The 24,866-nt window shown below is 46.3% G+C and overlaps 5 protein-coding genes across 5 annotated transcripts; 3 read left to right on the top strand and 2 right to left on the bottom strand.

Annotated features, from left to right (window-relative positions):
* Positions 1-8,895: 8,895 nt before the first annotated feature.
* BDW74DRAFT_183726 (cytochrome P450) lies at positions 8,896-10,684 on the bottom strand (the record flags this gene model as incomplete). Its single annotated transcript, XM_073730590.1, has 6 exons — positions 8,896-9,055; positions 9,132-9,295; positions 9,346-9,430; positions 9,479-9,504; positions 9,556-10,409; positions 10,468-10,684. The coding sequence occupies 6 exons, from the start codon at positions 10,682-10,684 to the stop codon at positions 8,896-8,898; spliced, it is 1,506 nt and encodes a 501-aa protein (XP_073578199.1).
* A 2,025-nt stretch (positions 10,685-12,709) lies between these two features.
* Positions 12,710-13,775, top strand: BDW74DRAFT_189081 (putative endoglucanase; the record flags this gene model as incomplete). The annotated part of the gene is made up of 3 exons (XM_073731890.1): positions 12,710-12,869; positions 12,918-13,580; positions 13,650-13,775. The coding sequence occupies exons 1-3, from the start codon at positions 12,786-12,788 to the stop codon at positions 13,773-13,775; spliced, it is 873 nt and encodes a 290-aa protein (XP_073578198.1). The 5' UTR covers positions 12,710-12,785.
* A 797-nt stretch (positions 13,776-14,572) lies between these two features.
* On the top strand, positions 14,573-15,100 carry BDW74DRAFT_183724 (uncharacterized protein; the record flags this gene model as incomplete). Its single annotated transcript, XM_073730589.1, has 1 exon — positions 14,573-15,100. The coding sequence occupies one exon, from the start codon at positions 14,573-14,575 to the stop codon at positions 15,098-15,100; it is 528 nt and encodes a 175-aa protein (XP_073578197.1).
* Positions 15,101-15,840: 740 nt separating this feature from the next.
* On the bottom strand, positions 15,841-17,549 carry BDW74DRAFT_189078 (CRAL-TRIO domain-containing protein; the record flags this gene model as incomplete). Its single annotated transcript, XM_073731889.1, has 3 exons — positions 15,841-16,472; positions 16,519-16,618; positions 16,758-17,549. 3 exons carry the CDS (start codon positions 17,547-17,549, stop codon positions 15,937-15,939), a joined length of 1,428 nt encoding a protein of 475 aa, XP_073578196.1. The 3' UTR covers positions 15,841-15,936.
* A 2,945-nt stretch (positions 17,550-20,494) lies between these two features.
* Positions 20,495-23,531, top strand: BDW74DRAFT_171509 (uncharacterized protein; the record flags this gene model as incomplete). The annotated part of the gene is made up of 3 exons (XM_073727316.1): positions 20,495-20,499; positions 21,753-22,122; positions 22,182-23,531. 3 exons carry the CDS (start codon positions 20,495-20,497, stop codon positions 23,529-23,531), a joined length of 1,725 nt encoding a protein of 574 aa, XP_073578195.1.
* Positions 23,532-24,866: the final 1,335 nt, after the last annotated feature.

Here is a 24,866-nt window from a genome sequence, read left to right as displayed (position 1 = left end):
TTTCTGCTTAATATGCTGCAGCAGGTACCTCTGTCCGGGAAGGCTTGACCTTAAGCTGTTCAAAGATTTTAGGATCCTGACTAATAATAATTTAATACAGTGATATTCTAATAGTGGCATTTTTTGCATTATTGCATGCAAATTAGGCTATGTTGAGTAAACTAGCCCATGTTATTTAGTTTTTTATTGTGAAACACTGTAAATAATGTCCTAAAACCTGATTTATCTGTTTAGTTTGTCCATTAGTTTAAGGGTGAAACACTGTTAATAACTATAGCTTAGTTTAATAATAAAACTATAGCTAACCCCAGTATTTACTGGTAAAAATTAAGCCTTGATCTGATACTATACCACGTGGAGCTCCCTATTTAAGTACCCATTTATTGTGGAAAACATGAGCAAGTTCATGGGCCTTAATCGATGTTGATATTAGACTAAATTAGCACCATTTTAAATATTAATCCACTATCATAAAAACGCTGTTAACATGTTCTTTATGATAGATAGTTGGAGGTAATCTAACTATAAAATCCATGGTAATTTCTTTAAACGGCCGATTTAGTCTTAGTAAGGTTTGTAATATACCATAAGGTTTATGTGTAGGGGCTTTTGTATGCTGACACACAGGACATGTGCGGACAAAATCTTTAATAATTACTTGTATATTAGACCAGAAAAATTTTTGTTTTACTAGTGTCTTAGTTTAATTAGTTCTAAAATGTCCTGCCAAAGGATTGTCATGATGAGCTTGGATAATTTTTATTTATAATATCTGATTTGTAGGTATATAAACACATTGCTTAAACCTTAAGAGGTTATCTCTGGTAAGACTTTATAATTTAAGTCCTGGTATTTTAGCTAAAATACTAGCTTTTTATTCTTGTGTTTAAAAATCTTGTTTTTAAGAAACTTAAACTAACTCTGTTAATTAATCCAAGATCTGACCAGAGTAGACATCCTTAGTTAACACGGTATTTTAAACATAATAATAAGGAAGGACCTGATTTTCCTCTAGGTTATTTCACACATCCATAATATTATATTAAGAAAAGTATAGATTTAGTTCTAAATTATCCTTGGAATCAAGCGGTTTTAACCATAATCTATTTTCTTAAATAAATATACTCTAAACATATGCAGAGGATTCTAAGCTAGGATTAATTTCTGCAGCATGTATAAAATTTATTATAGTAATAATATTAACTTTTGCATCAGGCTTTATTTACTGCTAAATCAGGGCCAATAAGTCTTTGTTTAGAAGTTTATTAAATTTACCATTATTTAAGCAGGACGGTGTGTTAGCTAAATTTATCTTTCCAGGGCGGTGCTTAATTATAAAATCATAAGGTATTAAATCTATACACTATCTTACTTGCCTACTGTTATACTTTTGTTGCTGCATAAAAGTTCAAAGATTAGCGTGATTAAATAGCACTTTAGTTATATATGGTGCCCCTTTAAGGTATTATTGCTAATAATAAAATAACTAAATAATAGTAAATAGTTCTTTATCCAGAATAAACCAACGGAGTTCAGATCCGGAGAATTTATAAAACCAAAAAGCAACGGGATGCCACCTTCCTTTATTATCCAGTTGGGAAAAGATCCCGGCCATTCCTTTATCACTTGCATCCACTTTAACCTGTCCTCTGCGTTCAGGATCAAAATAAAGTAATAAAGGTGCACAAGTAAAAGTATTAAAAAGAGTTTAAAACACTTGCTTTTCACTTTCTTTAAATTATAAAGGTCTAATTTTCTTTCCTTTTTTTATTTCTTTTATTAACAATGTTAAGGGCAATGCAATGCGAGCAAAATTTGTAATAAAGTGGTAATAAAAATTAATAAAACCAAGGAATAACTATAGAGCTTTAAAGGATTAAGGTTCCTTTTATAAAGTTATAAATTAAACTTGTCCCGGGTCCATTTTAACACTATCTTGGTTTACTATAAATCTAAGGAATTCTATCTTGTCCTTAAAGAAGCTATACTTTTTTAAATTTATATATAATTTTGCTTTTTGTAACTGTTCTAAGACTTGTTTAATATAATCTAAATGTGTTTTTTTATTAGGGGAAAAAATTAAAATATTATTAAGGTAAATAATATAGAAATAATTAAGGATATTATAAATTATGTTATAAATATAACTTTGGAATATAGCTGGGGCATTTGTTAAACCAAAGGGCATTATAATATATTTAAAATAATTATATTAGCACTAAAACACTGTCTTTTATTTATCCTCTTTATAAATGCTAATTTAGTAGTATGTGTCCTTAAGATTAACTTTGGAGAATTATTTAACGCCTAAAACGTGATTAAAAACTTCTAAAATTAATAGTAAAGAATACTAATTCTTAACTATTATTTTATTAAGGCCTTAATAGTTAACACAAAGTTGAAGTCCTCTATCCTTTTTAGGCATAAAAAGGATAAGTGCACCAACAGGACTTTTGGAAGGTTAAATTCAACCACATGCAATATTCTTATTAATGTACTGTTATAAAACTGCCAATTTGGCTGGGGATAAGGAATAAATCAGGCCGTAAGGGGGTGATTCTCCCGGAACTGTTATAATACTATGTGTAGGGGCGTTCTTTGAAGGTATGGTTTTTACTTCTTAAGTTAAGAATATATCACTAAATAAGCTAAGCTCCGGTAGTAAATCATCTAAATAATCCTTCTTTTCTGTCTTAACAATTTTCTTAGGTAAGGGAATCACGGTAAAAATATATGCTTGTTAATGGCATGTCTTTATAAACTTATGCTTTTAAATAAGTTACATCTTCTTTTTCTTATTACTGAATCACCATCGATCCGGGAATATTTCAATATTAAGGGTGTATATTAATATTATTAATAATAAAATAGGAATGTCTTTTAAATCTTGATTTATGCCTATATATAGTCTTATAATTATTTTTGTTATTTCTTTAGTGTTAGTAATCTAAAGGGGTACTCTCCATACTCCTCCAGCATACCTAGAATCACCTAAGAAATCTTTTAACATAGGATATAATAGTTTTTCATGATCTAAACAGGCTTGTTTCACAAAATCCATACTTATAATATTAACTTCCGCACATAAATTAATACCGGCTTGGGTTCTAATATTTCCCTTTTTTATTTAAACTGTCACATCCGCTACAGTCATTTTTCTTGTCTCTATCATCAGCCATGGAGCTAGAGTACAAGACTCTACTCCCGCTTGTCTTTGTTTCCCTAACACTCCAATCCTTCCTTATTTTCTTCCTCCATGGTATAGGGGTTATCTTTAAAATTATTAGCTAAAGTCTTATTAACTTTAGCTGTTCGCCGTTAATTCCGTGGCATAAAGTTAGGATTTTATTAATGTTATTTTGCATAATTAGGTGCAATGTGACCTTCTTCCCCGTATATATAGCAGGTCACTGTCCGGGGAAAACATTAGTTATAAAAAGCTATTAATCCGCGTCTATTTCCTCCTTAATCTGTCCTTTAATAAGGTTGTCCTCTAAAATATCCTTAATTTGGAATTCCTCGATTTTATCCTCTGGTCTGGCCATAAAGATTACCTCGTGTTCCGGGACTGTTTCTGCCCCTTGTCCCTTGTTCATTATCATGCAAAGTTATTCAAGTTGGAAGATGCTTCATTCGAGACTAAAATTAAGAAGCTACCGCCACCATTGCATCCCGGCTTTATGGTAGCTTATCCATTATTTAATTAACAATCTTATCTTGCAACTCAGGCTAAAGTTTACTAAAATATTATTAGACTTGCTGTTCTTTAGATCCCCGTGGAAAATACTGTTCTATTAAACTAAGATACACATCAAATTCTCGAGGGTCTTCTCGCTCCTGTTATGCTACTATTTCTAGCCAAACCATTACATCTAGAAGACTAGTCATATAGCTCCTGAGGATAGTTTTTGTCCATTATTTGAATTATTTCCAATTAGATAATTTCCATGCGTTTTCAGTATCATTTAGGTCTAATTTATGTCATGTCCAAAGACTTTTATAATTTTGGTCCATTGTTATTAATGCTCCAAGAATCTTTTATTTATCAGTTTAGTACTTTTTCGGCGCTCCATCAAAATTAAGTTACCATGAATTCAACCAATCTAGACGTTGTTATAGGCTAAAATTCACATTAAATTTTGGAATACTTTTATCCTCTATTTTAAAAGATTTATTTTTAGAACTATTATTAAGGCTTCGGCGTCGTTTAGGTGGAGGTTCAGCCTCTAATTAATAAATAATATATCTCATATCTTCCAGTTACTCCTGTAACAATATGGTACCTGTTTCCATACTTGGTCGTACATGCTAGGAAATAGAATCATCATGTTATTAATATATATTTAAAGGTCCCTCCATAGGGTCATCCTCTGGGGAGATACCCTCAGGGTTTAGTGTCAAATATATAAAAGACATAGTAAAAAGTTTATAAGTAGTTAGGTTAAGAAGAGTTAGAATTATAATAATCCTTAGTAAAGGCTAACTAGGTATAATAACAGTTTACTAGTAAAGAACTAAAATAGTAAAGGGTTAATTCCACAAAGACTAACTCTTAAAAATCCTCCTAAGCTTTTGGGATCTTCTTCCTATAGATACGCTGACGATTCGGTGGCAATAATAGTGGTGATGTCATGATTATCTGTCACTGATAAGATAAGGACTCTATCTTATCTGCCGCCTGTGACAGTTTAAAATATTAAAAAACTTAATATAAATAAACCTCCGCGAGTTTCTCCTTAAATAGTTAGGAGAGCCCGCGGATAGGTTGCATATTATATAAAGTAAGGATTTATATATAAGGGTAGTTAAGAATAAATTAGACTATGTATACCTGTAATATCAAAAGAAACAGTAGTTAAAGCTAGGGAAATAATGAAATTAAATTAATATTATTTTTTTATAAATTCTTTTTAAATTATATTTACTTATAATAAAGTAAAAGGTCCGTGAACAGCCATACTTCCTAAGAATACTTGTGAAATTAGTGTCCCTTATTACTAAGCTTTAACCAAGCCTTTCTTTATATTACAAGGTCTGACTAGTACTAATTTAAAACCTGTAAATATAAATTTAAAACTAAATAACTCTTTGCAAGGTAAGAATAAGAGATCTTTGTGGAAAAAAAATATAGGCTTTTGGTAAAGTCTTATAAAGTTGCGTGACCCTAACACAAAACTCTTATATTAATATAAAAAACTTTTTAAAATAATAAAATAAGCTTACTAAAAGATCACTGAAAATAAAATAAATCTTAAGCTCCTAAGTAAAAACAAAGAGGATTTTTGCTATATATTAAATATATATAAAATTTAAAGTAAAAATAATTTAAAGGCCTAAAACAAAGCCTAAATATCTTAAATAAAAAATAAGAAATAAAACTTTTACCTTTTTAACACAGGCTGTAATATCCTCCTTTTTAAAATAAAAGTTATAAATTATCTTAATAATCTTAATAAAAAAGCGCCCATTTATTATAATTTACTAGGTAAAACCACTATTACCCTTAATAAAATAAAAATAGGTTTTAATAATATAAGTAATATTCTTTTTATTAAACCCTAAGTAATCTAGAACCAAAATATAATAAAAAAAGGCATAATATAAGAAAGTTCTTTTATAGTATTATATAATATTTTTACTAAGATTCTTCTTAGTTTTTATTACTAGACTAAACTCTTTTTTATACATCTTTTTAGTAACTTAAAGGCTTTAAAAAGGTAAAACATTACTTAGTAAATACTAAGTAATAACTTATTATTTTAAATTATCTTATCCTTCTTAGCCTCTTTATTATTAGGTCGGGGCCAAAACCCGTGATACCAGGTTAAGAAACTAGCTAAATTAGTAGTATTACCTATTATTATTTATTAAGTTTAAGACCTTGTGTATTAATACCTAAATAATATAAATAAAGGGGTACTTACCAACTTATAGGTATTATTTCTCTTATAATACTAGTGGTATAAAATAAAAAAGACTATGTTTATAATATAGTTAATTAAAAAGGGTTTAAAGGCATTTCTAGGGTTTATTACTGCTAAAATATTATAAAAATAATAAAGGCACTAGTAAACTTTTAGAATAATTAAAGTCTTAATAATATCTTTTTATACTTTAAGGCTATAATAACAGTGAAATTAAGAAGATTAATAATAAAATTAAGATAAAAACACTTAAAAAGCTAAAAAGAAATAAGATATATTGATTTTTTAAAAAAAGAAGGGTTAAAGAATATTATTATTTCGGGTTTAGCTACCTATAATAAAAATTATTACTATAATAATAATCGTTAAACCTAATTATAACCTAATTGAGACAATAATAATTCTTAGCCAAATTATATTTAAATTATCCCTTTATATTACTTATATCTAAAATAATAACGCATAATATTATTTAAAAAATAATCTTAATATAAGACTTAAATATTAATAAAATCACATCAGATAAATCCCCTGTAAATAAAAGTTATTATAAATACCTTAATTTTAAGTATAAAAAATATGAAGTACTAAAAAAAGGTAAAATAAAGTTATTAAAAATATAAACAAAACCTAATATAAAATTTTTAATATTATTTATAAATTAAGGTTAATTTTTTTAGGAGAAGGCAGAATTATTAGGGATGCGAGCCGTACGAAGGCGAACACGGAAAGTCCGAGTACGACAGCCGTTGCGAGGTGGACGGGCGCTTTTCTAGGCTCGAGTTCCCCGACCTGAACCAACACTCTGTTTTTGACGAGTTTATCTTCGCATGCTGGCATGATGTCTTTCCAACCATGGCACTGGCAGCGTACTATATGAAGCGCGCGGCGAAAGATATAGCGGCCGAGCCGCATGTCGAAGAAGTTGACCATGCAGCGGAGAGGAATTGCAAAAGGCTGATTCGTGATGGTTTGCTCGGGCCCGAGTTGGCGTTGAGCTTCCAGCCGGTCTGGAGGAAATATTTGCATTTTCTTGCGGGGAGAGCTATCGCTGTATGGGGGAGACTGGTTGGCTTGTTGAGACGGTCCTCATACATGGCATTGGGGTGTCATCGTGATCATGGACCACCTGGTTGGTTGCGGTCATCTTAGGTTGTGAACGCGCCGTGACATGATTCGACGTGCCATGAAACCCGACGACACCCCGAATCCCCTTCACCTATCGCCGTAGAGAGACGATGGCGGACCGGCGACGAGCCAGTTTAGCGATGTGACAGCAACGCCACTCCTACGCAAAACAATTTGTCTATCAAGGATAGGGATTGATCAAGGATAGAAATCGATCAAGGATAGAAATCGATCAAGGATAGAGATTGAGATATGAAGAGCTCACCCCATTCAGCACCCATTTCAGTCCTTCGTCATAACCCATCATGTGGCGTTGAGAGGACTACAAGGTTGACAATTCCACCATCGATATCATCGACTCTCATGGACCGACCATCTGGCTGCTGTACGTGCATGAAGCCGGGGAGGTGCGCAGCGCCCTCATCTTCGCCGAGGCCATCTTTTCCTCCCGACTCCCTCGGCGGCGTTGACGCTATAGGATTCGCTCAGCATCTCCATCTTATCTCGGTATAGCGCCGGAAAGATAGTCTTCGAGGTCGTCGACAAAGCATCAGCGACACTCACGGATAACGGACAGCTCCGCTGCGGGTGCCGTAAGGGACATTCTATGGAGCTCGTCGACAGCAGAATCTACATCTCCATGGATGCATGTTCTACTCAGGGCTCTTGGTGGAAAGCGGTAGTGAAAGGACCGGTATATAGTATATAGCCTTCTGTCATCCGTACTGAAAACTAGTTCTCGTATGACAGAAGCCAATTATAGTAACCTCGAGTAAGCTCAGTGATCTAAAGTAGCCTCTTCCCCTCATTTCTGTGAGCAATCGCTACGCTGGGGAAAATAAACCACGATGTTAATTATACCGCGCCATTACTCGCCCGCTGACACAGCCCAGCCCCTCCCCCCTATAATAAGCTCGTAATCGACATGAGTTGAACTCGATAGAACTAACTACTTACTCACAGCGCCCGTGGATCGAAAGTACCTTTAAGACTTATTCGGTCCCTACAGAGCGGAAGGATAACCCAACCTACTTACCTAGGTAGCCAAGCGAGCTGCTCTATACCCAATCGTAAGGTGCCCCCTCATATCTAACCTCCAGCCTAAGTTGCCCCCACCTGGACGCCCTCGCACGAAGGTCTCGCTGCTGGATAAAATGATACCTAATGCTAGACAGTACGGTAGCAAAAATGCAGTCTAGCGAGTCTACTCAGGTGGCTGAATCGCGATAGCCCAGCTACATCTATCGCTAATCGGACACGGTACGCATCCGGGGCCGGCGTGATTGCCATCCTATAGATTCCAGATTCCTGCAAAATTTACAATGCAGAGCCCGTGTATTACGACTCCAGATAAGGGCAAGCGGAACGCGTTCCGGCTGCAGCGCTCGGAGGACATTGAGAACATCTGGGTTGCCTTCTCACTGGACCGTCTTCATGTGATTGGGTCGATTCTGAACGCCGACGGTTACACCATCCATGTGCTTGGGCAAGAGCAGATGGATTTATACTCCGAGGTTGGGACTGGGGGGGTCTTGGTGGACCTTCTCTCGGGTGCTTATGGTATGACAGAATGCCGAAGCGAGGTCATACAAGGCGTGTTACTGGGGATGTTTACCGGCGACCTGGTCTACCATTGACGGCTGACTTACATCGCCACTCGCTGCCGTCGTCTCGAAACATATATCCAATCGCTATAGGCGCCGAAGGTGTGCTGGGGACGGCATACATTCCACCAATTGCATTGTAGAAGAAAACTATGGTAGACGCATTCGCTTTGGTATAAAACATGTGAAGTAAAATCGCAAAACGCCACCCACTTGATGACCGTTCACTAGTTGACGGCTCACTTGATCAAGAACCTAACGCCCTTGCTATCCATCTTGGCGAACGGAATGAAGATATCATGTGCCACGCGCACATCCTCGACAGTCGTCTCGTAGAGCTCGAAGTTGATCTTGCGGAGAAGACTCGAGATCACAAGGAGTATCTCCGAGCGAGCGAGCCTGAACGACACATTAGCAAATTAGCTCGCAATGGCTTTAGGGAAAAGGGAAAGAAAAAGAGAAGATCGGAACGTACTGCATCCCAATACACATTCTGGAACCCCTCGAGAACGCCACCATGTACTTCTCGAGGCGCTTCCGCTCAGTCGGATTGACCCAGCGGTCTGGATTGAAGCGATAAGAGTCAGGGAAGACAGACTCATCGTGGTGCATGAGGAGACAGCTCATGCTGACAGGGGTCTATCACAGCTATTAGCAAGTACCGAGAATTGGGGTCGAGTCTGTCATACTCCCGGTGGGATGGTCCAGTCCTTGTACTGGAGAGCGTTGTACGGAGCGATCCGGGGGAGGCGGGCAGTAACACCGTACGACAGACTGAGATAGCATTAGCACAGACCTCGAAGCGAGTTGGTCTAGACTTACCGGAGCCCTTCCAGCATAACGCTAGTCTGGTTAATTCAATGTTAGCATTGTCCTGCGCGGTTGCCGTGCAGACTCACAAAATAGGGCAACTGCTCCAATTCGATCAGGCTCGGATCATCGCCCAATGGTGCCAGCTCATCTTTCAACTTTTGCAGCAGAGCGGGCTCGTTGTGAAGGTAGAACAAAATGTAGCTCATCGCTTTGGCCGTGGTCTCCGAGCCAGCCGACACAAAAACCTGCATATCCTGCGCTAGTCGGGCCTCGCTCTTGTCTTGCTCCGGGAGGTCGCTGCTTAGGATATAATCGAACAGATTCTGACGTCCGCCTTTAGTCTCAATTGGCCCGTACTGGCGATGTCTCTTTGCGATCTCCGCGATCCTCTTCCGGCAGCGGTGCTGGAAGGCGAAGAACAGTTCCATACCAGGATTCAACCACGCCGTAAGAGCCTCAGGCATTGCAACGAGAATCGGTAAGAAAAATGCGATAGGCCGGACAAAAACAAGCGTCTTTGCCGTTCCGCAGAGCATATACTGCCATTGGGGAATAAAGTCCGGCTCGTCCAGGTAGTGGTATCCGTCGCCCATGGTGTAGTTGGTGATCACATCGGTTGTGTAACAAGTAAGAGGGTACTCGATGTTGATGGGTTTGCCGATATACCTGAGCTCTTCGAGTCTCCGACATAGCTTGTTGACCAGGGCCTTCAAAGTCGGCTCGAGCTGGCGGATGCGGGCGACGGAGAAGAAGGGATTGAGCTGCGATCGGAGCATCCGGTGGCGGGAGTGGTCTTCGCAGGTTATCAATGCGTAGGGGGCATTGAAGGTACGCTGGTAGTAGGGGTATTTGTTGCGTGGGCTATCGCGGCTGTAGATGACTTCGTAGAATTCGGGGTCATTGACGTGCAATTCGGTCGGGCTAATGCGGACGATAGGTCCTCAATTGGTGTTAGCAGTCTTGTCAATTAGAGAGGAGAGAACAGGAGGGGTAGGTACCATATTTCTCATGCAGTTCGCGAATGTGGAATGTAAACTGGCCATTGCGAATAGCCTCCCAGTAGAACTCGTAGAACACGGTCAAGGCAGCGAGACGAGGACCAGGAAAGTGAGCGATGGGTGAGAGGTAGAGACGATAGATCACAACCGCCGCGAGGTAGACTGAAACCGCGGCGGCGGCAAGAGCGTAGGGGTGTTGCAGGAGCAGCGTCAACATGACGAGGTGTTGTTGATGTATCGAGTCGAGTTGAGTCAATCGAGTCAATCGAGTCCGTCTCTACACTAGAAACCGAGAACCAAGTCGCCGGGAAAGCCGGCGTGCGATTTTAATCTGACGAACTTCTCCAATTCCAAATCTTGGGGAAGTCCAGGAGTCCACTCTTCTTCAGAATGAAAAAAAGAGTAACACCAGCGAGACGTCACCCCCTTAGTGCCTGCCTTCACCCACGCAAGTGACGGCCCAGACAGCTGGTCTTCTGCAGATTTCCTGCACTCTCCTCAACTGCCATGCACGAGCACCTTCACACTCCAATGACAGCATTTGACAGCTGCCAGGCCCGGCTTCCTTTCTGACGATCCCCACAATTGGCAACGCCATTGTGCTACTCCACAGCGGCATATACCAGCCATTGGTAATCGCGGACAGACAGCCATACGACGCGGCATCCACTCATTCTCAGACTCTTGCCTTCCTGGGACGCGGGTCGCTCGCACGGGCCTAGTCTTGGGCCCATCCTGCATGCAGCACGCTGAGGCATCCGTCTCGGCTTGTGGTTGGCAACGGTTGCAGAGCTTGTTCGACTCGACGGCACAAACCGACGTTGTGCTCGGGATTTGGAAATCATCCGATAGCAAGATTGCCATGCGTGATACTGCTGCTCGAGCTCGCGGTTTTGTATTCCACCAGTCAAGACCAGTGTCGTCAATACGAGGATGGACGAGTCCGCTGTATCCATGCTGTCCGACGTCACCAATTATACCGAGCCCGTTATTCAGGCACGACCCCAGGGTTCGTTCCATTGTTTGAGATGGAACCTGGAGGTGGCAAAAGTTGATATGATAGCGATCCTTTGGTCTGTGCATAACATGTGCTGCATCAGACGATCATACTCCGGGTAGACGAGATCGTCAACGACGCTCAACGCCATGCATGAGACGTATCATTGAGGGCTAGGAGCTGCCCGTTTTGAACGTCCGGAACCTCTCCCTTTTCAGTGCTTTGCTAACGCAACTATCCGATCGTCATATCGTACGGCTAATTGAAGCAGATTCCCGTTCAGATTACGGCTGTCGACCAACAATTCGTTTCCAAAGCGGACCTAGAAGAGTGGGCCATACCTTCGTCGAAGACACCAACGCGCCAGAGCTCGTATTCGGGAGGGGTTCTGGAAGGGTGCAGGCGCCACCGTGCTCTGCTTTCGAGCTCGGCGACAAACAATATCAGGGCAAGCTTTGTAGCCGATGCTTTGCGCTATACTCGGCAAAGGCGTCTGGTATTACTGAACACGGTCGGCCGAGTGTTTGATACATCCTCGCACTGCGGCACAACAACGTCAGTGGCGACCAACTCTGCCTAGATGGTACTATAGTTACCACGCACGGTTATCGGAGACCTGTACCGCATCGGGCAAGCACTCAAGGGAAGGGACATTGATCCTTGGTACCGCCTGACTCAACAATGGTTCCGCTACATTCCTAGCCATTGGTACCTCCTAACCAACAATGCTCGTCTGGAAATTTCAGCCACAGATGTTTCACGGTAGTTGGAGCGTGCTTCCCCGTGGAGACGGCGTGATGTGGCACAGCATTTAGGGCACGAAAGCTTATGCCTTATCGTCCTGAGGCTCTGCTAGGTGAGGCAGAATTATACCAGCAGCTCCACGACCCTTGATTACCCTACTGACCCGGGCGACCGTGCTATGCCGCGAAGAGCTGGACTTTTTTCTTCTGTCACCTTTGCTGACTACCCCGGCCACGCTGGGGATGGCCATTTTAAGGTTAGCGATGGCGTTGGAGACTGCTAGCACTAGTGCTTGGGGGCTGGTCGGAAATCAACTCCGAGCATCTTTATACTCCACGCGATCCCTGGACCGACCACAATTGACAAGGTGAGTCACTGCTGTAGGTCTTGATAAACAAATGCACTTCGATCAGTTCTGGGACTCTTTCTTCTCCCTCTCACACCTCTTTGCATTCTACTATCTGCTGTTCGAGTTCATCCATAACCACAATCACATCCAGAGCCGCTTATCCTAGCTTGCTTCTCGCCCAAAGCAACCTCACTCTCTCCTCATTGAGCTTGAACTCCAATTGCGAAGATGCCTCAGTTCTCTCTCCCCGTCTTCATTGCATCGACCATGACCCTAGCCACCCGCTCTTTCGCTGGTCTCGCAACCACCACTGTAAGTCCCTTTCCCTACAATCTTTCTTCATCCACTAAAAATGCTTAGCATTACAGCGACGGCCTCCAAGGCGCCTGCGGTTGCGGTAACGACCTCGGCACCTGGGACTGGTCGTACGGAATCTCCAAGCACGTCTACACCGCTGCCGCGTCCCAAGCAATCTTCGACAGCGGCGCCACCGACGCAACGCACTGGTGCGGCTCCGGGTGCGGAAAGTGTTTCCGGCTTACGAGCACCGGCGTCTCAACCTGCGATACTTGCGGCGAAGGTGGGGAAGAAGGGAAGTCGATTACCGTCATGGTCACCAATCTCTGCCCCTTCAGGGGCAACGAGCAGTGGTGTCCGAATCCCGATGAGCTGAATCCTCATGGATACGGGTATCATTTCGATATCATGGGTGGACGGGGTGTGTTTGGGGACAATGTTGTTGTTGAGTTCGAGGAGGTGAAGTGTCCTGGTGATGCTGGATTCCGCTGGAAGACTTGCGAGTGTCATCCCGGTCTGAGAGATAAGGATCTCAGTTTAACTGGGAGTAAGCATGCGATAGGTGCCGGGGTTGTGGGACCGGATGAGGCGAGGATTATATCGATCAATGGCTCACCTGAACTGCCTGCTGCTACGGTCGCGCCTGTTCCTGTTCATGCACCTGAGGATTCCGCTCCTCAGCCGCCTGCTGCTACAATCGCCGAAGTTGCCCCAGTTCCTGTTCATGTACTTCCTGAATCCGCTCCTGCTTCTCCGGCCGCAACTCTCGTCAAGCGGAATATCGATCTCGTTCAGAAACCAACCGAGGCCGAATTGACCGTTGGCCCCCTTGAAGGCGCCAGTCTTCTCCAGAAGGTTGTTGCCGAGTCTCTTGGGGCTAAAACTGTCCACCCTGCTGCTGCTGGCTCCGCTTCGGTTTAAACTAAGTATGACTTGACGATTTGACGACTTGATTCGACGACGACGTTTCATGACGATATGAATGGCTTCCGGCCTAGTTCAGCGGTATTCCAAAGGCCTCGCACTCTTATATTTATTGCTTCTATTTGCTTGGTTGCATCAACGGTTTCTTGGTATACTATGTTTCTCGTCATTCTATAATTATTCTTATGCCCATCGCTTCTGAACATCGTGTATTCTTACCATTTTCAATAGCTATATCTATTGACTTATCAACCCCAACATGCGCAACCCTACACTCCGTAGAGAGATACGACCGGGCATCTCTGTTAGGAACTCGTAGCTGTCGATTCACCCCGATTGATTGTCAACCTATATCCAGCCCCATATTCCCCTTCCGTCTCCCCCCGGGTGATCCCGCCCACATGCCACCAAGCTGATTCCTTTTCTCGTCCTCGGGCCTGAACGGCACCCGGACAAGATGCGCGGAATTCCGACCAGTGGAGAGAGATTTTATCTCATAACGTCCGATACTGCCTAAAGTCTATTTTACATCTTACACCAGTACATGGGGTGCGGTGATTGGCCTTAATGGACGCAGTTTGAGGAAGCTTCTTGCATTGAGAACATGGTCGAACCTTGCCCTATCACGTAATTCTCTTTGGAGGCCCGGGGTAACCTCCGGCGCCTTGAAAAGGTTGATTGCGCGATATCCTCAGAGCTAGGCAGACCATCTCGGATAACAAGACCGTGCAAATTCTTCAAGATATACTCGTAATGAAGTTCCGAATGTAACCTCTGTTGCCGTGTAGCCGGCCATGCCAGGCATGCTATATAAACCCTCGTTTGACCCTGGACGATTCTTCTTTCCTCGTCTTCTCTCACCACCCACCCTCCATCTGATACTAGCCTCTCAAGCTCTGTCTACCACTGCATCTCCCAGCTCTACATACTACGACCCCATCCACAAACTCCTTCAAGTTCACCGTCTCTCGTCCACAGTCAACATGCGTTTCCCCCTCTTCTCCATCATCTCGACCATGGCCCTGACCATGGCCAGCTCAACCACCGCGTCTCCCCTCCCCGCCGACACCAGCACAACCACAATCTCCCTCAACGGCGTGGCCCTCACCGTCCCCTTGGACACAGCCACATCCCTGCACGAGGCCGTGGCCGCCGCATTCGGCCCCCTGCCTGCTGGCAGTGTCCTGGCGAAGCGCCAGGATGTTGCTTCTCCTGTTTCTGTCCCGGCTCCCGCTGACGCGATGGCGACTGTGGGGACGCTCGAGATCTGCTTTGAGGTGTTGAAGGTGAAGGTTTGTTATACGACTACGACTGGGAAGTAAAGTTTCTTGGGGTTCAACGGGAATGGGGTTTGAACCGTGTTTCTGTTGCGGTTTTGTGGGAGTCTGCTTCTGTTTCGTTTGGGGTTTTGTTGGATTTGGATTGGGACTTGGGACTTGGGTTCTGGTTCTGCGTTGCTTTGATTTGATACCCACTAAAAGTAAGCGTTTGGGAGTTTTGTTCGGTGCGACGAGACTGGGATTGTTTTTCATCTTTTGCTTCTCTGCTGTTTCGGTTTCCTTGGGTAGTTCAATGAACCAGTCTCGTCCAGGTAGTTGTTTTTCATCGTGGTTCTAGGTGCTCCTTGGCCTTGTAGAAGATAAATCGAGATACATCTTCGAATCTGCGCTGCATCCTGCACTTAAGGCTTGAGCGGCACAGTGAGACCAGCAAAGTAACGCTCCTTGGACATGGTTGGTAGCAGCCATCGAAGTAAGGGAGGGATATCATCGCCCGCGGGCGCAGTGTATCCCCCCTGCAATGTCTTTCGTCGGCTTTCGTCCATGGCCACAAATAATGGTCTTAATAGATAGAAAATCCCGAGTTGAGCACTACCTGGCCACTACCGAGCCAGGTAAGTCAATCGCCGGGCCAGACCATGTTTCATGTAGCATCTTGAACGGGCGTTACCTACTCTCTCATCGTGGACATCAAAGCTGGACCATGGCCGTTCCGCGAGATAGCCCACTGCGCATTTCATACTCGGGTAATGGGATGCCTTGATCGCTATTTTTTATCAGTGTATTGGTATAAATTTATTGTCTGGGATATCATCGTACGCTAAAATACACGAAGAGCAGAGTAGTAAGACACTGGCGAAGATCATAAAGCATAATCATCAAACGTTGACAACCTTGACTCGTCCCCGAACATGCTCGACCTGGAGCACTTTCGCAGTCTGGATGACCCCAAGCGGAGTCTGGGGCTGGGACATGGGGTACATCTCAATCAAGCCTCCGTCCTGGATGACGCCGGTGCGGTCGAGATTGTTGCGGGCTCGAACGTAGGGATCCAAACTCCAGTAGTTGACTCGAAGCTGTTCGATGATCTCTTCCCTATGGGCAATCGCCTCAGCTATCTCCTTGGGCTCCCCAGTGTGAGCGGCCGAGACCCAGCGCGATGTAGCGGAGAGGAGCTCTTCCCCAAGAGACTGTCGCTCCGAAAGCAGAGTATCCCGGGTAATGAAGTCGGTCATGGGCAGGTTCTCCTCTGGTTGAGGCTCGATGTACTCATATTCCCAGTCCTCATCTCCCCCGAGATCGGAGGGTATTTGGTCGCAATCGATGAATTTCTCGAGGTCGCTGACGGAGCGAGTGAAGTGGATACGTTCAACCATCCTCGGAGCCATCCAAGGCCTAATTATCTTCCAGACACCTACACTTGTTAGTGCAGTCTAACGGGAGACGGTGGGGAGACAAACCGCTGAATATTCTGGGAGCGTTGTGGAGCAGTATCAGGCCAACGCTGTCGGGGTAGTATATCTCGAAGCAATGGATGATGAACTTGACGGCACCGTAGTCCTGGCGAGGTTAGCTTGGTAACTATTACGCAAAAGGCACGTACCATATTGGCGAGCGAGAAACCCGTCAGGTCAAAGATGACTGTCTGAGGACGTTAGCCGTGAGTTAAACGAGACTTCACAGCAAAGGGGAGACCTACCGCACTCTCGACAGGCGGCGCCATCACCAACCGAGTCCACTCGACCAAGTGGACAACATACTGGTTGAGCGCAGCCTCGCTTTGCCCGCCATGACGATGAAGCCGTATTCGAATCGTCGCGATCGGCCGGTTCATCCGGTCGACGCCATGCAGAAACGCTTTCCCGACGCGGAACTGCTGCAGGAACCCCCTTGCTTCCTCAGCTTTATATGGATCTGAACCGTCCTTCCCCTGCTCTGCGGCGTGAAGTTCTCCCCTCGACAATACCACATTATCTACCTGCATCTCCTTCAGCCGCCAGACGATCGTACTTAGCAAATGCACCAGCGCCTGGTTCACGTTCCATTTCGATACTCGGAGAAAACGAAGGAGGTAGATATCCGGGTTCTCGTGTTTCGCCGCGGTCAAGATTCCAAACCGGACGTCTTCGGGCGTCATGCGAGCGAGGAAATGGCGGACACTGCGGAGCTGCGCAGCGGTGAGGCCAACATCGCGGAAGGACTGGAGGAGGCGCGTATGGTAGACCGACTCGGTGGAGACGGATGCTCTCTTCTCTCGTGAGCGAGCGGTGCTGGGAGAGCGTCCGAAAAGCGAGTTGCGACGATTTAGACCGGGCGATGGCGATGAGGTCGATGATAAGGCGGTCGGGTCGAAGCTGTTGGCGCGGACAATCTGCTCCAGGGCGCCCAGCGACGAAGCCTCGGCCAGATGCAGCAGGAGCGTCCACAGCCGCTGCAGGCGCGCACTCTGCGCTGGGGTCAGGGTCGAGTTCCCCGTGCTGGATGGGCTCATCGTTCCACGACCATGGATGCCGGTATGTCAAACTTCGGGAGATGAAGTTTGAATTATTCAGGGAGACCCTTTAGCTGAGGCTGCACCAGGAGAGAGTTTCCCCGCAGAGAATGGTCGGACTGCCTCGGCGGCTGTGATTGATTCCTCCAACCACCAATTCCTACGCTATCTTGGACCTCCATCCTCTATTGGCTGGGTCCTGCAGGTGTTGAATTGTTAACAGGCCAGTGAGGGGCTCCTGCATCCAACTGGTCTCGGAAAGTCCGTGAGTGAAGTCATCCTCTTTGCTTTTGCACGCGCCCACGCCACCCCGCTGCCATCCAGTCCTTTTCTTTTGGGTTCTTTGTCTTCATGTCCACGGGGGATCTAAGCGTGGCTTGAAGAAGCCGTGGCTCGTCGGGAAATCACTCGCTGAATAGTCAAAATCCGTTGACATACTTATCGATAGAAGGTTTTCAAGATTATTCAGGGTCTGCAATTCTGCTATCGCTCTATCCTTGCCGAGATCGCCTCCCCACCTTCCTGAAACACAACGAACTGTGCTGTCATTCGATATCGGACACGGATTCGATGCTTTTTGGACACGGTCGCATTACGAACTATCAATTCCATCCACTCCCCTGCCATATGAACCGGACTTCGCAGCCACACCTGTCAGCACGAACCTTCGGCGCTTCGCGAATCAGGTTTTGACATCCGACAACCCAGTCCAGTCTCGCGTTTCACGAGCAGGGAGGAATGCCAATGGGGATATTGTCATACATGAGATCAGGGCATAGCAGAGATCATCAGCATCTGTGCTCGTCATATCTTGATTATCTACCCCTCTTCTAGAATCAAAGAATCGAGTCCGGTGTAACCGAGGCGGGCGATCAGGTCAACAACGCATCGGCATTCTCCTGTTTTGGCAATCCGTGGTGTCCGCATTTGCTTCTTCGCGGAGTTATCGGGACCAATTCTGAGCAACTCCGATATTCGGGCCCCGGGAGTCTCACTGCGTGACCTCGAATCGGGGATCTGCTCTGCTTATCGATGAACCACCGCGGTGGAACCGCCATTCAGCTTTGTGCCATACTCCGTTTGCCTTTGCCCTGGAAGTCTTCACGTGTCCTTCCATGAGAATGATGCGAGGCCATCCATCTACGGCTAAGCCGGAATCCGGAAAACCGCCCTATTTTGCGATACTGCAGCTAGACTCGACAATATGGCGCCTGTGGCTGAACAAAGGTTTGACATTCAATAGAGCTCAGATTTGGGTAATGGCGTGCTTTTGTCTCACATTCAAGGAAGGGCCTTCAAAATCTCGTTTGACACGGACCAACCCGCATTCAATTACTGTTGGGTTATCCCTCAGTTGAGAATAGTTGTCCCGATTGAGGTGCCCGAACGAGATGAGTCCAAACTAAGCAGGTTTCGCGAGTCCAGGATCTAATTGATGGTCCCACAATCCATGTTATTGGATCTTGAAGATATTGAGATCACGACTGACTAGGCCCAACCTTAATGTCTGAAGGAAGTCAAAGCACGGGTGGTCTAATCCGGAATCAAGACGCGTCACCTTCCCGGGCGTCCATTCAGAACTCGATCTCGAAAAAAGCTGATCACAATACCAACTGATTGACGCCATTCGTCTTCAGCCTCTTTGCGGCAATACGGTGCTGGGGATATACTCTCCAGGTTGCATCGTACAGGACAGACAGCATTCAAAAACATTCCCGTTCGCTACGGCTTCAGAGTCGCTGCATCAACCAATGTCAGGTGGATCATGCACCCTAGTTGGTTGAACAAGGATCCGAACGTCCGTCGCACCAGCCTACGCTATACCAATGTTGCGATCTACGTTACCGTCAATAGGGCGCCCAGTACCAGGTATTGTGCACTTGGCCTCAACCCTAATACCTGCCGAGCCTCAGTGGCGCTTTCTAGACTAAAAACGATGTTCTCCAATCCCGCCGCGAGACGATCGATCGGTCATCGAGTGTAATCCCACCACTGTGAGGAACCTGGCTCGTTGAAAGAATACAAGGTCCTTGCCCGAACGACTACGGCCTGGTAACAAAATAGCCGGAGGTGGGCTGAGAGCTGACTTCTTGAGCCAGGAGAAGGTCCGTCTTCATGGTATTAGGTTGGCTCCTTGCTGGTAGAGGTTCTTCCGTAAGTACCGAGGCTTGCAACAGCAGACATATTGTTCGACAAGCATGTAGATGTCTGCTCTATGGAAGAATAGAATTGCAGACGCCATACAACTGGAAAAAAGCTGTATATGGTACTTCCTACCGATATCAGCCAGGTAGACGGAGAGACGGAGAGACACTAATACTCGAATACTTTCCAGGTTAGCCACCGTCTAGCCCTCGAGACTCCGCCTCATCCACTTCAATATACTCACCCCAACGTCGTTCCCCTCCAACCCAATCGACATAAAGTAACTAACATGGTTATGTCCCATCAGCGTCTCCATTTTCGGAACGCTATCCATCCTCCTCGCAAAGGCTTCCACAAATCGCAAATTGCCTTGGACGCATTCTGGGAAATCCCACTCGGCAATGGCTACAAACACCTTTGATCTCAACCCTTCAAGGACATTCATTGGTGCATTCTCGAACAAGCCCAATGCTGAATGTGCTTGGATAAAGCCATGGTCAGTTGTGTTGTAGTACATCTCCATGTTCTTCCTTCTATCTTCCTTGGTCAGATCATAGGCCAGCGCTGCGCTGAGAAGGAGGGTTCCACGCGGTTGATCCTGCGGCTCAATGAGACCGAGAAAGAGAGCCATGGCTAGATGTGCTCCTCCAGCGCTTTGCCCCAATGCAAAAGCTGCGTCGGGATTGCCGCCATAGCGGTGAATATTTCGGTGTATCCAGGTGAGAGTCGCTGCGACGTCTTCTGTGCCGTCGGGGTAGCGGGCTTCGGGGAGAAGTCGGTATGTCCCTAGAACGCCTATCATGTTGTTCCTGGCAAATTAGTCGGCTTGTAAAGAGTGGACTGTTAAACTCTCGTTTTCGGAGACACCGGTGAAAGAGAGGTACGGGAAACGCAACACAACTTACCTATATTCGCGTGCATATGCGGCGTTATCTGAGTATCAGCGCGGACAAAGGCCCCACCGTGGAAGAAGACTACGACAGGTAGACCTTTCTCCTCTTCGACACCTTCTTGCTCCTCAAGTCCTATGTTCGTAGGCCAGGTGATCTTGCCTAGAATTAGCATCGAGCTACCCGTACGCACTGAACTAGTGGATAGCATGGTGATACGGTAGGTAAGTACCTACATCAAGCGTTTGCCGCTCATCCTCTTCGTATTTGATATCCGTCTCGACTCGGACCGTTGGTATCGGTGGCTGGTGTAAGGCTGCATGGCGACTCTCGAAGAACTGCTCGCAGGCGGAATTCACCGATGGGTTCCATGTGTTGCCGAACTGGGCGATGAAGGCTTGGATTGCTGGTGATAGTGGCATATTTGAGACCGGACTCGTCGACCTTGATACTGGAAACAGGTCTCTGAGGGGCTTGAACTAAAGAGGATCTATGAAGGAGGTAAAGCGAGCCATCCCCGGGCCGTTCTTTCTGTGCTCCAGGTCTACGGTATCTATATGTCGCACAAGCCCCGCTCAATTCGGACTCGCAGAGTAGGTGAGTAAGAGAGTGGCAGCGCTGATCTAACTATGTGAAGCTAGGATCTTTGAGGCTGTTTTACTAGCCTTTGCAGGGGAAGAGTATCCCATGATTCATTGGCCGAACTATGGCTCCGTCTAGACAAGATCAAGCTCCGGGACGGTTTTTGACCAGTTTACTAGGCTCCTGCCCATATTCTCGTCCAGACATGCAGTTGCTCTGCTACAGTCCTCCGGTCGAAATATATTATATTCCTCAGTCCGAGAATATGGATTTCGCATTCGGGGTAGGTATCCAGAGCCCTATAATGTGGCTGTGTAGGACATCAGCCACTGGTTGTGGCGCATGGCAAGGTTCTGCCGCTGCTCTCCGCTCTCTCGCTCTCTGTGGCTGTCCGGTCCCCAAAGCTATTTTAAGTCACTCCTTGAGCTCCCAATTCCTCTTCAGAATCAATATCTGTCTGTCCTTTTCGCACAGTACTCCCAATGTGATCAATGTCGCGGGCACTGCGAATTGCGCCCGCATTTACCCCAGCCGTCCATGTCCAGGCGGCCACTTTGTCTTCCAGATCTTGGTTCTGTCATTTTAGATCAACGACTCCGCAAGCCCGCCAATTCACGAGCAGCGAACCCGTTGCCCTAAACGAGCACAGATTACACGATGAGAGCTTCTTCAGATTCACCCGCGGCCGATTCCTCACGAACGAAGCGCACGAATTAGCCCAACGCTACGTCCGTTTCAACGTCGACGAGCTCGCCAACGTAGCCGTTCGCGCCGCGGAGGCCGCAAGCAATGCGCCGCGAGCATGTATAAGTGTCGGGAAGTTGGGGGATGGGATGCACAATAAGGTCATGCGCTTCACAATGGACAATGGATTTCAAGTCGTGGGAAAGGTTCCGAATCCGAATGCCGGGCTTCCGCACTTTACCACGGCTTCGGAAGTCGCTACCATGGATTTTGTACGCGCCTTTCCTTGGTCGGTCTAGAGTCTAGACGCGCAATACTGACACTACCCAAGATGCGAAACGTCCTCGGTACACCGGTTCCCAAGGTCCTCGCGTGGAGTTCCTCGACCGATAATCCTGTGGCGGCGGAGTACATCCTGATGGAGAACCCGCGTGGCATACAGTTGAGTGAAATATGGGATTCGCTTGGGAACGAGGTGAAGTTTCAAGTCCTCGAGAAAGTGGCCTACTACCAGGATCTCTGGTCACAGGCTCGCTTTCCGCAGTATGGGAGCCTGTACTACAGAAGCGACCTCCGCCAGGCCAGTTCCAGCCTCCGGTACATGAACAAGCATGGGAAATATGTTGTGGATTGTAGGTTCGCTGTCGGCCCCGGGGCAGGTCGGCAGAGCACCAAGGACGGAAGGGCAAAGCTGGACTTTTTCCGGGGCCCTTGGGAGACAGCAAGAGATTACGAGCGGGCTATTGGATCACGCGAAGCGTTTTGCGTTCGGAACACGGAGCAACTGCCGCCGTCGCCATTCGCTATCCACTATTCTAGGACCTACTTTCCCTCACGGCAGGCAAAGCTCTTTGCGGCGAGAAGCTACCTGAAAGTAGTTGACTACTTACTGCCCGAGGACGAGGAGATAGCAGCATCCTGCCTCTGGCACGGCGACCTACGCACCGAAAATATCTTTGTCAATCCAGAGGACCCCTCGGAGATATTCGACTTCGTCGACTGGCAGTCTACGGAGCTGGCACCGCTGTACCAGCACACAATTGAGCCGTCTATGCTGCAGTACAATGGACCACGACTTGAAGGCCTACTCGATCGACCAAACCACGCTGCCATCAAATCGCTGTTCAAGGATGAGGGCGAAGCTGTCGCCACGCGAAAGGCCAATTCTCTGTTCATCAGTATGGCCTTGCTCGCTCTGTACAGACACCTCCTGCATACAAATATGCCGCGGCTGTTCAAGGCTCTCGAGTTCCGCCAGACCACCTGTTTCGACCTACTTTCGCTTGCGCGGCGCTTCCTTGTGGACGGAGAGGTCACGTACCTCGAACTCCTGGCGAAGCAACAAGCGCAGAACTGGACCGATATCCCGAGGATATCGCGGACAGGTCAAAGGGCACCGCTTCGGTTATCACAGGAGAGTCTCGAGATGACCGAACGTGATGCTGAGGGTGCGGCAGCGGCGCGACAGCTGATGCGAGACCTCAAGCGCTCAATCGGTACTCGGTACTTTCTGAATCGCGGGTTCGTGAGTCACGCGGAGTATGCGGAGCTGGAGCGCATTCTTCCGGGGATCAGGAATAAGTTTGTACGGACGCTTGCCCGATCTGCAAAGGAGAAGGCGGAGCTTGCCAATGCTTGGCCGTTTGATATACCGGCTCGTGGTACCGACAAGCATTCCTGAGTTTCTTAGACTCTCCAACCGGAGATATATCTGTTTGCTCCATCGAGCAGACCCCTCTTCACCCCGGCCGACCACCGGTCTTCTTGGTGGGGAAGCCAGGATGGGCAAGTCCAGTACGTTCTCTGCCTCCCAGAACACTTCCGTCTGCACACAGGGATCCTTTGCCGAGACTGATTGCGCGCTTGCTGGAACCTATCATGGTCCCGTGAAAAGCTCTCGTGCTAAGGCCTCGTAGGTACGTGGTGAATATCTATATAGCAGTAGCTTTCATGTTCGTCACCGAATACACGACATTCCGTTGTTACCATCTTCAATGCATGTCAGGCTGCTCTCACCCGCTATATACCATAAGATGAAAGGTTGTTGGACAACCTGATAAGATTGTTTGCCGCATAGCCGGTTCCTCAGCACACCCTGTTTTTACGTGGTAGGTTCGCCAATATAACTGAGGAGCAGACACAGTGTTCGAGCGTGACCGTGGCGCTATACCAGGTTCTAGGCCTTGGTTTCAGGTAGAAGAGTACGCGGAGAACGCTTCTTACTCGTATGAACTTAGGATGATAGTACGTAAAGTATATGCCCCCCCGGACGCCACACATGTAACTTTTTGATAACGTCGTTCTGTTTAGTCCCAGTCCAACCAAACGCCCTCGAACCATCTATGCCCCAGCGCCAGCCTAGCCGTTATTTTTTCCCCGAATCAAACCCCGTCATAGCACACATAAGCTCTTAAAATCCAGATCTGCTCAACACCAATCCAGAACATAAATGGCTCCCGCGGGGTCTCCTGGCCGAAGCCTTCACGCGCCACTTCGAGGATCCGAAGCCAGGGTTTGTTGATAGATCCTCTGGCGTGCGCTTCGAACCTCCGCTACATACAGTTGCCGGCCTGTCCATCGATCATGTCGCACCCGGAGGGGTGTGCGCTGCGTTTTGGGGATCGCCGAGCTGCACTTTTTCCACAGAAACGGCAACTCCATCGTTGCAGTCCTGTCTCTCAGTTTATCAGCACGTATTCGGCCTTGATATTTGCAGGAGTCAGGCCCTGAGATCGTCGCGCCCTCGGGGTATGCAGAGCCTTTGAATAAATGGCTCGCGATCACATTGAAGGATGGAGATCTTCAAGGCGAACACTGGAGACAGAATGGCTGAAAAAGTGCAGAAAGCTTGTTGAATCCAGATCCATTGCGGGAAGCCCCAGCCCCAGCCACGCATCCATCATGTTCCCAATTTCCATTGTGCTTTATGCCTACCTACCATAGTGCCTACCTACCTTCTCAAGGATTGGCAATTTGCCCGCTTCACCCTCGTGGCCTCTTCAGGCAAGCCTGTCAG

This window comes from Aspergillus multicolor (assembly GCF_047715735.1).
Source record: "Aspergillus multicolor strain CBS 133.54 unplaced genomic scaffold BDW74scaffold_49, whole genome shotgun sequence".
In the NCBI taxonomy this organism is placed as follows: domain Eukaryota; kingdom Fungi; phylum Ascomycota; class Eurotiomycetes; order Eurotiales; family Aspergillaceae; genus Aspergillus; species Aspergillus multicolor.
Note: the sequence above shows the minus strand (reverse complement) of the source record. Positions and strands in the feature narration are given on the sequence as shown.